Source organism: Bos mutus, chromosome 16 (assembly GCF_027580195.1).
Source record: "Bos mutus isolate GX-2022 chromosome 16, NWIPB_WYAK_1.1, whole genome shotgun sequence".
Classification (NCBI taxonomy): domain Eukaryota; kingdom Metazoa; phylum Chordata; class Mammalia; order Artiodactyla; family Bovidae; genus Bos; species Bos mutus.
This window is the reverse complement of record NC_091632.1, coordinates 29,760,781-29,777,348: the sequence shown is the minus strand read 5'-3', so window position 1 is coordinate 29,777,348 and position 16,568 is coordinate 29,760,781. Positions and strand designations below refer to the sequence as shown.

At 44.5% G+C, this 16,568-nt stretch overlaps 1 protein-coding gene across 2 annotated transcripts in view; it reads left to right on the top strand.

Moving 5' to 3' along the window:
* TNN (tenascin N) overlaps positions 1–16,568 on the top strand; it is a 73,169-nt gene that overhangs the window by 24,487 nt on the left and 32,114 nt on the right. For both annotated transcript variants that reach the window (XM_070384893.1, XM_070384892.1), the window contains 3 exons: positions 7,624–7,887; positions 11,819–12,082; positions 14,019–14,282. In XM_070384893.1, coding sequence (XP_070240994.1) covers positions 7,624–7,887; positions 11,819–12,082; positions 14,019–14,282 — 792 coding nt within the window. The remainder of the gene's footprint in view (positions 1–7,623; positions 7,888–11,818; positions 12,083–14,018; positions 14,283–16,568) is intronic.

The window sequence follows — 16,568 nt, the reverse complement described above, 5'->3', positions numbered from 1 at the left end:
TCACACCTACACCTTGTAGCTGAAAAATAATGAGAATCTCTAGCCTTTGAGGCCCCACTGTGTTCTAGGTACCGAGAGGCTTCATGAACATTATCTTTGGTCCTTCTACTAACATTGCAAGCATTGTTATTCCCATTTTACAGATGAGACTGTTGAGGCCTACAAAGTTTAGGAGATTCAGAGTAAAGTAGTGAATGACATTTGAGTTTAGAGTTGCTTTCCAGAAGCAAAGTTAGACGAGGACAGCAGGAAGATGGATTGATCTCTGTGAGCACATTCTCTACATATGATATCTTTTGAATAATTTTATTGCCACAATGAACAGCAGTGGAGGAGACCTGAGAAAACATAGCTACTATAGCTCTACTGAAGAGGTACTATACATATCTCTTCAGTGAACTCACCTTCAGAACAGTAGTGTAGGCCCTGTCCCCGTCCCTGCCCTCAAGCCCATGTCTCCATAGATTTTAGGCCCTGACTATGCCATTTTCCACATGCCAGCTAGGTGGCTCACATGTGGCTGTTGTGAATGGAGAAGGCTGTCCCTAAGCCTGTGGCCATGGGTTGGAGTGTGGACCCGTGCTGTTGAGGGTGTCTGCATAAACCCAGGACAGCTGTAACCCTACCCAACCGTGTGGGGGAATCTTGTCATAAAGCAGAAAAACCTGTCCTTACGTGCTAGAACTCCTCACTAGCCTTTTCTGTATCCCCAGTTTTGTAGATCTCTCTGAAATGGGGCTCACCTTTATTTGAGTGTGTGTGTGCTAAGTCACTTCAGTCGTGTCCGACTCTTTGCGACCCTGTGGACCACAGCCTGCCAAGCTCCTCTGTCCATGGGGTTCTCCAGGCAAGAATACTGGAATGGGTTGCCATGCCCTCCTCCAGGGGATCTTCTCGACCTAGGAATCGAACCCGCATCTCTAATGTTTCCTGGACTGGCAGGCAGGTTCTTTACCATTGGCGCCACCTAATACATGCACTCAAAAGTGAATCTCTCCTATCAAGCCTCATAACTCTTGTCTTAGATGTCCCTCACCTCCCATGGCCCCGAGAAAGTTCCCACCAGGGCTGCTAGTGTCCAGCAGGTGGGAGATTGCAGCCTGAGGAGGAAGCTGGGGCCAGGGCAGGAGGGCCCATCTCCCAGTTGAGCCACGGCTGTGATTCATCTCAGATTTGGCCAGCTGCAGCAGGCTACTAAAAGGCTTTGTTCCATGGAAAAGACTGTTTATGACCCCCATATTCATTCTTGGCAGAGAGGGAGGTCTTGGTCCTGGTAAGCTGGCTCCTTCCAGTGATGTAGTGCATTGTGGGGGGTCCTATCACTGAGGCTTTCCTCCTACATCTGTATCTTGGCATCCGATTCCCATCCTGAAATTTATCAAGGAGAGGAGCAGCTCATTAAAGAGCCTCTTAAACACTTAAGTTGTTGTTGCTGTTTTTAGGGAGTTGAGAGAAAGGGGGCGGGGAGTCCCGAGTTCCAGGCTAGCCCGGCCTCTCATTGGCTTTATGAGTTTGGAGAAGTCACATGTCCTCTCTGAGTGAGGTCTCTGTAACTCTGACATGCTTTGATTCTATTTTGCCTCCTACCTTCTCACTCTTCATAGCCGAGATGGCTTTTTCCTGGTTCTTCTCTGTTCCTGGGGGTGCTGGGACTGTTGTGGGGAGGAGGAGGAGCCTCAGGGCTGTGTGTCAAAATCAGGCCTTGTGCCAGAAATCTGTACTTCCCTGGATTGGTTCCCATAATCCTTGGTGGTAGCTTAGCCCTGTTCATCCAAGTGGGACAGATGCAGTCTAACACGTCTCTTTAGGACTGTCCTTAATCCACAGGCAGTGATGGAAAGACAATATTCAGTTTCTTTTTCTTTCTTTTTTTTTAGAAGAAGATTTCCTTCATCTTTCTTTTTTTGTTTTTTTGGACTTACCATAATTTTATTATATGTAAAGGCAAGCCTGCCCTCATTACTGTTTATGTTAAAAACATTTTATCAGAGTATAGTTGCTTTACAATGTTGTATTAGTTTCTGCTGTATAGCAAAGTGAATCAGTTATATATATGCAAAATGGTACAGATGAACCTATTTGCAAAGCAGAAATAGAGACACAGTCGTTGAGAAAAAGTGTATGGACGCCAAGCAGGGAAAGAGGAGGTGGGATGAATTGGGAGATTGGGGTTGACATATATAATATACACAACTGTGTATAAAATAGTAAACTAGCGAGAACCTCCTTGATGCTCTGTGGTTGTCTAGATAGAAAGGAAATCCACAAACGAGGGGATATATGGAAACATTCAGTTTCTTCTTTGAGGGTCATTCTCTAATCTTTCTGATCTCTGTTTCCCAGATATTAGAGTATTGTAGTGGCTGCCACAGAGCTAAATTGGTGTGTAATCCTATAGGTAGCCCTTTGTCTCATGCTCATTCCTTATGTGCTTTTTCTTCTCTAAGAAGAGGTGTGTTACATAAGCTCACTTTTTGCGAATGACTTATAAAACTATAGTGTTGAAAAAGCCAGGTGCCATTGATTGACCACATACTACATGCCAGGTGCCTTTCATATATTATTCTATCAAACTTGATTATAAAAACATAAGGCTTCCTCCATCTAGCCATGTGGATTTGATGGATCTTGACAGGGCTGCACACTCAGGCAGCCCTCACCCTACAACGCCGTGGGCCTGGGCTGAGGGTCCTGGCAGCCATAGTGACAAGTACTGATCTGGGGCAGGGGGAGGTGGTGAGAGGCCTGGGGGTTGTACAGATGTGGGAGAGGATGGGGGCCAGGGACTTCAAGAGGCAGGACTCTCTGGGTGTTCCCCATCCTCACTTTGCCAAAGTGTCCCCACTCCCAGTTTAGCACTGATTTCCCCAAAGTGACATATCACCATTGGAGGCTCTCTTCATATCCTCCCTGAATGTGCAGAATCATGCTTTGCACAGAAAGGGGTAATGGGGTGAGGAGGGAGCCCTCTCCCTCAGGGTACACACTTTCTCCTGAGCATCCTCGTAGAGCCTGCTTGAGCCTCCGGAGGCCCAGGACTAGGCTCTTCTTGTGTCTGTGTTCTGAACGCACTGCCCTTTCATCCCAAGAGACCCACTTTGCCAGTGGGTGTGAGATACACCCAGCCCCAGTCTCCCAGAGGTGACAGCCTGGGACCATGTCCTCCTTCTAGTTGCCCCTCCAAGTTCCAATCTACCACTGCTGCTGGATTTCAGGTCACAGGAAATTTTCAGATCATATTTTATTTTATTTGCAACTGATTATTATCATTTTAGCAGTGGGCCTCCCTGGTGGCTCAGATGGTAAAGAATCTGCCTGCAGTATGGGAAACCCAGGTTTGATCCCTGGGTTGGAAAGATCCCCTGGAGAAGGGAATGGCAACCCACTCCAGTATTCTTGCCTGGAGAATCCCAAGGACAGAGGAGCCTGGTGGGCTATGGTCCATGGGGTTGTAAAGAGTTGGACACGACTGAGAGACTAACACTTACCCTTTTTTGCATTCTTAGTAGTAGTCATAGTTCTGTAAGAAGAGGCTGATGGGGGACTTTCGCTGGTGGTCCAGCAGTTAAGAATCGGTCTTGCAGTGCCAGGGACATGGGTTCAATCCCTGATGGGGGAACTAAGACTTCACTTGCCTCGGAGCAACTAAGCCTTCATGTGCAACGATTGAACCCGTGCCACAACTAGAGAGTCTGCCTGAAATGCCGCGTAACACAATGAAGTTCCTGTGTGCTACAACTAAGGCTGGATGCAGCTAAACAAATAAATACTAAAAAAAGAAGAAGAAGAGGCCAATGGTAGTGGTATAAGGTGGAAATTTGTAGTCTTAGGTAGATGGGACTGGATTCAAATCTTGACTCTACTAGTTCCCAGTTAATAAGTCCAAAAGCAAACCTTTGGTCCCATTCCTCTCCTCGGCCTCTTCTGGAGACTCTACCCTCCCTCATATCTCCCCATCTCTTGTGTTTCCTGCCTAGAGAAGTTCCTTTAGCATTTGTTGTAATACCAGTACCAAAGATCTCCCCATCTCTGTAAATGTCGCCACTTTCTGCAAATTGCTCAAGACCCAAACCAACAAGTCATTATAGTCATGTCAAATTCCCGAGCGGACTCTGGCAGCTCTGTCTTTGCAGTCTCCCCAGTCCTCTTTCATCTGCCACAATTGTCCATGTTTCTGTCATCTCACACATTAACTGTTGTAGCGGCCTCCTAGGGGACTCCGCTCTTGACCTGCGATAGTCTGTACTCTCTCCAGCAGCCAGAGGGGTCCTTTTATAACATGTCAGATCATACTATTCTGTGAGCCACCGCCCCCCTCTGCCACCCCTAGAAGCTTCTCATCTCATTCTGTGCAAAAGCCAAGTTGTTACAATGACTTTCAAAGGCATCCCCTTGCCTCCTTAGCCTCACTTTCAGCCACTCAACCCCCTCACCTACTCTGTCCTGATGCCCTGGCCTACTGCTGTTCCCCGAATACATGGAGCAGGGCCTTTGAGCTCGCAGCTATCTTTGCCTGAAGTGAGGTCTCCCAGATTGTCCATGGCCCGATGCCTCATTCCACTTTGCTCTTTGCTCAGATGTTACCTTCTCACTGGCCTTCCTTCTAAAATCCCAAGTGTCTTTCTTCTCTCACTTTCTAATTCCTTTACCTTGCCCTATTGGGCTTCCTAACACTATCCCCACTTGTTTATTGTTTGGCTCTTCCAAGAGAATGTAAGCTCCCTGGTTGAGGGTCTTTATTCTCTTCATTGCTTATATTAGTTTCCCAGGGCTGCTATAACCAAGTACCAAAACCTGAGTGGCTTAAAACAAATTGAGTGTCTCTTGGTTGTGGAGGCTGGAAGTCTGAAATCAAGGTGTCAGCAGGGCCACATTTTCTCCGACAGCTCAAGGGGAGGATCCTTTCTTGTCCCTTCCAGCCTCTGGGGTTTGTTGGCAATCTTTGTGTTTTGTTTTTTTTTTTTTAACTTTTTTGTTTGTATTGGAGTACAGTCTATCAACAATATTGTGATAGTTTCAGGTGGACAACAGGGGGACTCAGCCATACACATACATGTATCCATTCTCCCCCGAACTCTCTTCCCATTCAGGCTGCCATATAACATTGAGCAGAGTTCCCTGTGCTATACAGTAGGTCCTTGTTGGTCATCCATTTTAGATATAGCCGTGTGTACATGTCCATCCCAAACTCCCTAACTATTCCTTCCCCCCATCCTTCCCTCTGGCAACCGTAAGTTTGCTCTCTAAGTCTGGGAATCTGTTTTTGTTTTGTAAATAAGTTCATTTGTATCATGGCTTTTTAGGATTCCATTATATAAGGGATATCATATGATGTTTCTCTTTCTCTGACTTACTGAGAAGTCATTCTCTAGGTTCAGCCATGTTGCTGCAAATAGCATTATTTCATTCTTTTTACTGGCTGAGTAGTGTTCCATTGTGTGTGTGTATATGGATACATACTAATATATATCTTCTCTACCTGTTCCTCCGTTGATGGACCTTTAGGCTGCTTCCGTGTCTTGGCTCTTGTGAACAGTGCTGCAGTGAACACTGGGGTGCCTGTTCACATGCCTGTCTCCTCCTTGAGTGTCTTCATCTTGTCTTCCATTTGAATGTGTCTGTGTCCAAATTTCCCCCTTTTGTAAGGATCGGTTCCACCACCATGAAGACCTCATTTTAACCCTATATCTCTAGACCTCCAAATGAAGTCACATTTTGAGGTGCTGGGGTTTAGTACTTAGATTTATCTTTTTGGTAAGGGGACACAATTTAACTCATACCACTGCTGAGTCTCTGGCTCCAAGTAGACACTCAATGATTGTTTAAAGAAGGAATCAGGATCTACCATTTACTGTCTGTGTAGTTTGGGCAATTTATCTAATCTCTCTGAGTCTTGCATATAATTAGTGATCTCAAAATGGTAACCATTATTAATTTTGCAAACTAGTACATGGAGGACCTGGCGAATGCCTTATGTTGTTACTATGAGGTCTGATAAAGTCATGAATTAAAAGCACCTGACACTTAGTATGTGGTCAATAAATGGCAGTTGATTTATTAACTAAAATATGCACTGTCTGAGGTGATAGAACGTCTTTCATTTCCTTGCACACAAAACACAGCCGCTGTGCTCAAGAAAAGTGCACTGGTGTCAGAGAACATAGCTATGTAAAGTTGTAACTTCTCTGCTGGAAAATCCTTGGCCAAGAGAACTAGAGCAGGATGAGGAAGAAGAAAAATGCTCAGATTTCCTTTCTGTGTGTACCCAGAAGGATACCAGTCTATATGTAAGGCGGGGTCTTGGGGCAAGCATCTTTATCAGTGACCTTGATGGGTGCACTCAGATGAATCACTTATTAAGTTTGCAAATGGTAAGAACCTGGAAAGGAAAGTGGGCATCTTGGATGAAAGACTACATTATAAATGGAATCTGCAAGATAAAATATAATGAGGATAAGTGGTGGGTCCAGGACATGTATGATATGCAAAAATTGGGAAGATGTGGTTTAATGTGGAGATCCTCAACCTTTGATGGACATCAGAATCACCTGTGCAGTTTTGTGTATCTGTTTTTTAAATAGAGATGTCAGGGCATATCTCAGACCTTCTGAAGTAGACCCTCTGGTGGTGGTACTTAGTAGGTGTCCTTGGTTGACAAAGGTTGAAAACCCCTGGGGTAACTGGGATTTTCTGAGGCTCTGGGCTGAGGCTGTTATTGAGGGGTAACGTGTCTGTGACATTTTGTTCTGGGTTAGTCCTTCTAGAATATGAAGTCTACATGAAGAGGGATTTTTGACTGTCCTGTTAATTGGTGATTCCTGAGAGCCATTACACTCCATGGCATGGAATGGATGCTCAGTGAATTGTTGAACGAATGGACTGAGTTCTGGGAATTTTTCTATGAAAAGGGAAAGACAAGAACACGTCTAGATGTAAATGCCAATTCTAGAAACTAAGTGGGAAGTTGGTAATATAAGTTTATAATACAATATAATAGATTTTAATTTGCAAGTGCATAAATTAGAGAGGTGAAGCTGTTTTGATTAGGGGAGAAGTAGGAAGAGACCAGGCCTCCCTGGTGACTCAGATGGTAAAGAATCCACCTACAATGCTGGAGACCCTGAGTTGGGAAGATCCCCTGGAGGAGGGCATGGCAACCCACTCCAGTATTCTTGCCTGGAGAATCCCCATGGATAGAGGAGCCTGGCGGGCTACAGTCTATGGGGTCACAAAGAGTCGGATATGACTGAGTGACTAAGTACAGCACAGTATAGGAAGAGACCATCCACCTGCTGAATGGTCTCTGGGAAGAGGAATTAGATGTATTCTCCATGCATACCAAGGGTAGACATCCTTGAAGGAGCAGCCACTTCAAGTGGCCACATTTGGAAGAGCTTTCTCTAATGTGTTCAGTGGTCTGAAAATGGACATCCATCAGGAAGACTTTTCTCAGCTTAGGGTTCAAGCAGAGGCCAGTTGTTCCCTGTCATAGATGACAGAGAGTCTTGCATTGCACAGACTATGGAACCAGGTCATCCAGACGAATGCAATCTTGAAACATTTGTAACCTTGACCAGCCAAAAGTCTTCTCTAATTTTTCTTTCTTGTGTTATGTTTATGAAGAAATTGATAGTCCAACCAATGTGGTCACCGACCGAGTGACTGAAGACACAGTGGCGGTCTCCTGGTACCCAGTCCGGGCGGTCATCGATAAGTACATGGTGCGCTACATCTCCGCTGACGGGGAGACCAAGGACACGGCGGTGCCCAGGGAGCAGAACAGCACTGTCCTGACAGGCCTGAGGCCGGGGGAGGCCTATGAAGTCTACGTGTGGGCTGAGAGGGGCAACCAGGGGAGCAAGAAGGTGGACACCACGGCCCTCACAGGTAACAGGAGAAGGGGAGTCGTCTCTTATTCTTATTCTCTCCCATCTCTAAATAAACAGACTTCCTCACGGCAGGGAGAAGATTGATTCTTGAATTAGGAGACCGAATCCCACCTAGCACCAGCTCTTTTGTTTGCAGGGGCAGGGGGTTGCCAAAGCAATTTTAAATTTCTTAATTATGAATTTGTCTCCTTTTTAACCTCAAGCAAAAGAGGTCACCCTTTTAATTTGAATCAGAAGGTCATACTTACGTGGGTTGAAATTCCACATGCGACTCCCTCAGAGCAGAGGAACACTTTCTAATTTTCATTTTTTTTTTGGATGTGAAAACTCAAAACATTTGGCTGACAGTGAATTTGAATGCTTATCTCAGCTTGCAGTGATGGCACAGGCACTGTGTGTGTAATCTGGAGCTGTCTTTCAGACCATGAAAATGGTTTGCCTCCTGAGTCAACATTTACCAAGTGTACCAATTCTAACTTTATGCTTTCCGAAACTGTAAGGGCTCCCTCACTCCATCCCATCATTCTGCTTGGCTGGGGCCTGCAGGTGTCCTGAGGCTGCATGGGAATGTATATCCCAGACATTCCTTCTGCTTAAACCCTCCTCTGGCACCAACTTTGAATTCAGAAAGCCTAATCCTGGAATCCACGACGTCCCACACACGTGACAGGAATCCTAGAAAAGTATTCACCTATTGATAGACTTCTGTTTTGGACAGTCTCTTAGTGTCAAGATGCTCAGAAAAGCTGATAATCAATTAGCAATACGGTTTCAGAAGCTTGACTGTCCAAGTTTTAATCTCAGCTCTACCATTTATTAGCCGAGAGATTTGGGGCAACTTATTTCACTTCCATTCCTCAAATTCCTGTCTATTAGATGGGGCATGTGACTCTCAACATCACTGGGTTAGTGTCAGGATTACGTGAATTATTAATCCATGTAAGTACCTGACATAGAGGTGGTGGTGGTTTAGTTGCTAAGTTGTATCCAACCCTGGGGCTGTATGGACTGTAACCCTCCAGGCTCTTCTGTCCATGGGATTCTCCAGTCCAGAATAATGGAATGGGTTGCCATTTCCTTCTCCAGACCTAGGAATTGAACCCAGGTCTCCTGCATTGCAGGCAGATTCTTTACCAACTGAACTACAAGGGAAGCCCCTACCTGACATAGAGAGTGCTACATAAATCATAGTCGTGCTTATTTCTTGAAATGTGTCTTAGTCTGCTTGGGCTGCTATAGCAAAACACCATGGGCTGGTTGGCTTAAACAACAGAACCTTATTTCCTGCAGTTCTGGAGCCTGGAAATTCCCATGATCTGGATGCCAGTTGATTCATTTATTGGTGAAGGCCCTCTTCTCGACTTACAGATGCTTCCTTCTTCTTTACATGCTGGAGAGGAGGAGGTTCTGGTCTCCTCTTTTTCTCAGAGAGACATTAATCCCACCATGGGAGCCCCATCCTTATGATCTCATCTAAAGCTCATTCCCTCCCAAGGGTCCCTCCTCCAAATACCATCAAATGAGGGGTTAGATCTTCGACATATACATTTTGAAAAGACACAAACATTCAGTGCACAGAAATGTTAATCCGCATTTGACCTGGAAGCATTTCACGGTCCATAGCCTCCTGAGGCCACGTGGTCTTTGTCTCCTCCAGGGGAAGAGGCAGTTGGCAGTAAGGGTGGTGAGATCTAGATTTGTTTAAAGTCAGGGTCAGAAAACCTTCTACAGAAGGCCAGAGAGTAAATATTTTCAGCTTTGGGGACCACACAGTCTCTGGTGGTCTACTCCACTCTGCCACTGAAATGAGAAAACAGCCATAGACAGTATGTAAATGAACTGGCATGACTGTGTTCTAATAACACTTGATTTATGTAATCAGGCAGTGGGTCAGATTTGGCCAATGGACTGACCGTAGATTACCAGATCCCGGGTTATATTACACGTGGCCTTCCATTTACCAAGATTTTGGGTGTTGTGAATAGAACACGTGGGTCAACCTTTTAAGAAAACATTTGTTTATTATTTATGTTGACAGTGCTGGATCTTCGTTGCTGTGCACGGGTTTTCCCTAGTTGTGGCGAGAGGCGCCAGTGGGGCTGCCCTAGCTGTGGTGCACGGGCTCTTCGTTGAGGTGGCCTCTCTGGTTGAGCAGCACAGGCTCTCGGCTCGTGGGCTCAAGTTGTTGTGGTGCACAGGCTTCATTTCCCTGTAGCATGTGGGAGCTTCCCGGACCAAGGGCTGAACCCATGTCCCCTGCATTGGCGGGTGGATTCTTAACCACCGGACCACCGGGGAAGTCCCTGGGTCAACCTTTTTAAGACAGCGAAAGTTGTAATAAAGAAGAGGTTTCCCTGCTCACAGATGAGGGCGGTGTGAATAAGTACCACGGATTAGAGGAGCTACTGGTGCGGTGCTGCCGGGCGTGTCAGGCACGGAGCCGGGCTCTGGGGGTACAGAGGTAGAAGACACGGTTTGCGCTCATACGTTGCTCACAGTCCTCTGGGAGGAGAAGACAAGTGAAAAAGATAAAGTGCAGTGACTTACGTTGTGTTAGCATAACCCTGGAACTATGGGAGTCTGAAAAAAGGTAGGGGTGAGAGCGGTCATGGCAGCCCACAGGCGGAGGTGACGCCTGAAGAGTCTAGAAGGATGGGCGGCTGTTGGCAGTGGGAGCAGCCCATGCAAAGAAGGACAGGGAGGCCTGGCGTGCTGCAACCCATGGGGTCTCAAAGAGCCAGACACGACTGAGCGGCTGGACAGCCAAGGTGTGGGAATATGACAGGCTGGTTTTCATGGCTTAACATCAGCTTATCTTGGTAATGTTATCTTTAGTGGTATTTATGGTGGGTGGGTGAGTGAGAGGGGTGGAGTGTGGAAAGATGAAGCTGGGACGGAGAAGCCAGCTCCGAATCCCAGGATAAATTGTCCTTTCATGTCAGCTGTTGGTGGTACATTCCGAGCTCCTGTGCTCCTTCTGGCATGTTCTCCCTTGTCTGTGTATCCCACTGAGCTGGCCTGGCCACACTGGCAAGTTATGGTGTAGAGGTCTGAAATAAAGCTGTTGTCATAGAAAGCTCATCCTTTCAGAGGTGGTTTTTGAAACAGGAGAGTAAAGGCATGCTAATCATTACACCTGATTCCTTAGATTATTGACCTTTTAAGGGTTTACGTTTTGAGGACAAAGTGATATTTCATACCTTAAGTGACATTCGTAATAGCAAAGAGCTCATATTTAAGATTTACTATGCAATATCTCATTTACCATTCATCATAAACAGAGGTAGGTACTGATATTTCCTTCTTTGTAGAGACAAGGAGACCAAGACTTAAGTTGTATAGTTTGTTCTAAGTTGGCAACCAGGATATAGTGGAACCCAGGTTTCAACTGCATAGAAACTCAGACAAGTAGGATTATTTTTATCCACCTAGACATCAAATACTTTAAAAGTCTCCCAGTTCTCTGGCCTCAGACATAATGTTTTATATGGAAAGAACTGACAGCTTCTACTTATTGGATATTTTTCTTCCAAAAGAAAATATTAGATCTGATGCAAAGATTTATTGAAGTGTAACTGCTTTCCAGTATAAGGAGTCAGGAACTAAAAGAGTACATTATGTAAATCCAGGGTAATGGAGAAATGTGTATATGAAGACAAATTCTTTTTATTCAAAGGTAACTTGTAGAGAAAAGTTTATAGAGTTGAGACTCAATATAGGCTTTGTCTGTAAACCTTACTTTTCATTAAATGCAAATGGCTCATTCTTGGAAATTTCAGACCACTTGCTTAATTAAACCCATAAGTTATCCCAACTATTGGCATATAACACACTCTGAAATTTGTTGAGGTCATCATTTTGGTTGTTTGTGTGCTGGCCTTTCACAAATTAGTGAGTTGGCAAATGGTACACTTTTTTATCTCTTAAAGAAATTGACAGCCCTCAGAACCTGGTGACCGAGCAGGTGACGGAGAACACAGCCACCGTCTCCTGGGACCCGGTGCAGGCCGTCATCGACAGGTACCTGGTGCGCTACACCTCTGCTGACGGAGACACCAGGGAGGTTCCGGTGGGGAAGGAGCAGAGCAGCACCGTCCTGACGGGCCTGAGGCCGGGTGTGGAGTACACGGTCAACGTGTGGGCGCAGAAGGGGGACCGGGAGAGCAGGAAGGCCGACACCAAGGCCCCGACAGGTAACAAGAGAAAGATGGTCAATGGGGATTGAAGTTTGAGGGTGTGGATTTGGGTGTGCATGGTGACAAAAGATGTGTCTTGAGTTGAGAGACTTTACAAAGCAGAGACTGAAAGCTCAAAGGAGACAGTGAGTTGTAGTGGTGATCTCATCATGCTGCCCTTCCTGACGGTGACAGCTACTCGTGGAGCCACTCAGCTGACTAGAAGACAGAAGGAAAGCTGTGCAGTGGCTGTGATTTTAGCAGACTCAGTCAAGATACTGATAGGATCTGGTCATTGCAATGATTATGATAGTACTTCTATAACGATTGCTTGGGAAGTAGCCCCTGATAGAATGGTAAATTAGATACCCCAAAATCATGCCAGGTACTTGATGGATTGTTTTTTTTTTTTTTTTTTCAGCACTTTATTATTTTTTTTTATTTGATAAATTTAACGCCTTTTATTGCCATACCTCATTTTACTGTGCTTTGCTTTAGTGAGCTTTATAGATACATGTTTTTTTTTTTTTCCTTGTTAATTTTCTGTTTAGTTGATCTATCCATAAGTGTGAGTGGGGTATTAAAGTCTCCCACTATTATTGTGTTATTGTTAATTTCTCCTTTCATACTTGTTAGGATTTGTCTTACATACTCATGGTGCTCCCATGTTGGGTGGATATATATTTATAATTGTTATATCTTCTTCTTGGATTGATCCTTTGATCATTATGTAGTGACCTTCTTTGTCTCTTTTCACAGCCTTTGTTTTAAAGTCTAATTTATCTGATACGAGTATTGTGACTCCTGCTTTCTTTTGGTCCCAATTTGCATGGAAAATCTTTTTCCAGCCCTTCACTTTCAGTCTGTATGTGTCCCCTGTTTTGAGGTGGGTCTCTTGTAGACAACATATGTAGGGGTCTTGTTTTTGTATCCATTCAGCCAGTCTTTGTCTTTTGGTTGGGGCATTCAACCCATTTACATTTAAGGTAATTACTAATAAGTATGATCCCGTTGCCATTTACTTTATTGTTTTGGGTTCTGAGTTTATACACCATTTTTGTGTTTCCTGTCTAGAGAATATCCTTTAGTATTTGTTGGAGAGCTGGTTTGGTGGTGCAGAATTCTCTCAGCTTTTGCTTATCTGAAAAGCTTTGATTTCTCCTTCATACTTGAATGAGATCCTTGCTGGGTACAATAATCTGGGCTGTAGGTTATTTTCTTTCATCATTTTAAGTATGTCTTGCCATTCCCTCCTGGCTTGAAGAGTTTCTATTGAAAGATCAGCTGTTATCCTTATGGGAATTCCCTTGTGTGTTATTTGTTGTTTTTCCCTTGCTGCTTTTAATATTTGTTCTTTGTGTTTGATCTTTGTTAATTTGATTAATATGTGTCTTGGGGTGTTTCTCCTTGGGTTTATCCTGTTTGGGACTCTCTGGGTTTCTTGGACTTGGGTGATTATTTCCTTCCCCATTTTAGGGAAGTTTTCAACTATTATCTCCTCAAGTATTTTCTCATGGTCTTTCTTTTTGTCTTCTTCTGGAACCCCTATGATTCGAATGTTGTAGCATTTAATATTGTCCTGGAGGTCTCTGAGATTGTCCTCATTTCTTTTAATTCGTTTTTCTTTTATCCTCTCTGATTCATTTATTTCTACCATTCTATCTTCTAATGATGGATTGTTTTGATGTGCCATAATGTTGCTAAAGAAGACATTGTTCCTCCCACATTTTAGAGAGTTGGAAGCTAAGGAAGTATGTCAGCTTTATAATGAGGAGTCCTTTGATGTGGAGAACCAGGGGTTACTTTCTCCCTTGACTCCCACCAGGGAATCTGGGATGGGAAAGCCATTGTCTTGTGCTAAGAGGGCTCTAGGAGATAAAAATCTCTGTGATGGGGTGATGGGTATCTCTTATGTTGCTTCAAGGCTTAGTCTTTCCCAAATGTTTTCTTAAAGAAATCGACAGCCCCCAGAACCTGGTGACCGAGCAGGTGACGGAGAACACGGCCACCGTCTCCTGGGCCCCGGTGCAGGCCGTCATCGACAGGTACCTGGTGAGCTACACCTCTGCTGACGGAGACACCAGGGAGGTTCCGGTGGGGAAGGAGCAGAGCAGCACCGTCCTGACGGGCCTGAGGCCGGGCGTGGAGTACACGGTCCACGTGTGGGCGCAGAAGGGGGACCGGGAGAGCAGGAAGGCCGACACCAAGGCCCCGACAGGTAATGGAGCACATATTGTCACTGTGTCACTGCTAAGCTCATGGTCTGTCTAGGTTGGTTTTCCTTCTCTCACCTTAGCAGAAAGAGAGGCTTAAGGATGAGCAGGCTGGTATCCTCGCATAGGAAATTGTGTACCCCTTTCTTCCATGGCGTGGCTTCTCTTAGAATGTGTAGCTTGTCCTGTTTGGTTAAAGACCAAAGTTTAGGCTTTCAACACTGACGTTCCTGCTCACGGTCATTTGTCTGTCTGTGCACCTGCTTTGTTGTTTACACCGAAAACCTTCCCCTTCATAAGGGATAAAAATAAAGAAAGCACAAGTAATGACCATGCTGAGGGATGGGCTGATCCAAAACCAAATTTCTTCCTTCCTCACCAGTTTAAAGCCTTTCCACGGTGCTTATTTTTGTTTCTGCCCTTTGGATGAACATTTTTGGTAGAAATGATGGTGTTTTATTGGTTCAAAATAAGCAAATGTCTAAGTCACTTTAAGCCCCCAATATGTTTCATTTTAGTAATTAAGATATATACATCCAAGTAATTGTACATATTTGAAAGTTAAACCTGCTCTTCTTCATCAGCTTGGGCCATTCGTGGGTGGACTGCCTGCCACGGAAGGGGGTGTGCTTGGCTTCTCTTATATTTCTCTTCTGTTCTTCAAGCACTGTTCTTCCAGAGTGCTAGCTAGACTTTCTGACCCATTAATGTTTTGTGTGTGGGAGTTCAGGGGTCAGCAGGAGGAGAGGTGAGGGATCTCACTTGACAGTAACAGTCACAGCTGGCTTGAGTCTGCCAATGGTGCCCAACAAGGATTAAAACCAACTTTTCCTTCATGGAACACTTCCTTGGTTCTTCAGAGACAGCTCATCTGTCCTCTTCCCTCAACTCTTTCACTGGAGTGATCTTGTGGGTGGGGTCTCTTCACCCTTCTGGATGATTCCCTTCGACAGCTTCTAAAGTAACCCCAGGTGGGCTGTCCTTGCCTTGGTCCACATCTGGCCATGTGGAACGCACAGGCACCCTTTGTCCACGCAGCCAGATATATGTTTTTTTTTTTTTTCCCAACGTTGCAGCATCTCCTTTCTGTGCATCAAGGCAACCAGCAGTTTTTTCACATCTCAGGTATTTTATGCACAGGTCAGACACCAGCGCATGATGTTCCCTAAGCTTTGGTCATGTTTTCTCAACCTGGGCACTATTGATAATTCTTTGTTGCAGGGGTCTGTCTTGTACACTGTAGCATGTTTAGGAGCATCTGTGACCTCTACCCATTTGGGGCCAGGGGCCTCCCTATTCCACACTGAACTGAGGTCACCCCTGGTTGAGAACTTTTGCTCTAGAGTATACCTGTGCAGGTCAGCAAGGGATCCTATTGCAACTGTTTACTCGAGGCTTGGCCCTCACCCATGGGACTCTCTGTGTAACTCTTTTCAAAGAAATCCACTCCCTAAGTCCCACCTCTTTGTGCTCTCCAACCTCATTCATAGTCTGTAGTTGGTTGATCAATCAAGGGCCACAAAACAGTTGCACCCACCTTGGCTTTGGGCCTTCAGGTTGGAATGTAGATACTTATTTTCTTGGGGTCAGGCCTAAGCCAAGATAAGGATGGTCCCACTTGAACATATGATTGTAAGTCTATGATAAGACCTTAGGGTAATGGCTTTTGCAATCAACTATAGGCATATCTCCAAAATATTGTATTTGTTTCCACATTACTGCAATAAAGTGAACATCACGATCAAGAAAGTCACATGAAAAAAAAAAAAAAAGAAAGTCACATGAATTTCTTGTTTGCCAGTGCATATAAAAGTTACATTTACACTGCGTTGTAGTCTATGAAATGTAAATAGCATAATGCCTAAAAAATGTATATACTTTAATTAAAAATACTTTTTTGCTAAAAATGCTCATCATTATGTGAACCTTCAGCAAATTGTAGTACCATTGAAGATCACTTGCCACAGATCACCAAAACCAATATAATAAGAATGAAAAAGTTTGAAATACTATGAGCATTACCAAAATGTGGCACAAAGATACAGAGTGAGCAAATGCTGTTGGCAAATGCAAAATGGTGCCAATAACTTGCTGTGTGCAGGTTTTGATTTGTGAAAAGTGTAATATCTGTGATGCACAATAGAGAGAAGCACAATAAAACTAGGTGTGCCTGTATGTGGAACAGAGAAGTGCTCTTATTCTCTTGGTGAATACATTTTTGAATACATTATCTATGTGCAGTATGGAGAAATATAATCTTGTACATTTGTAAAATATCAACAAACTGCTAT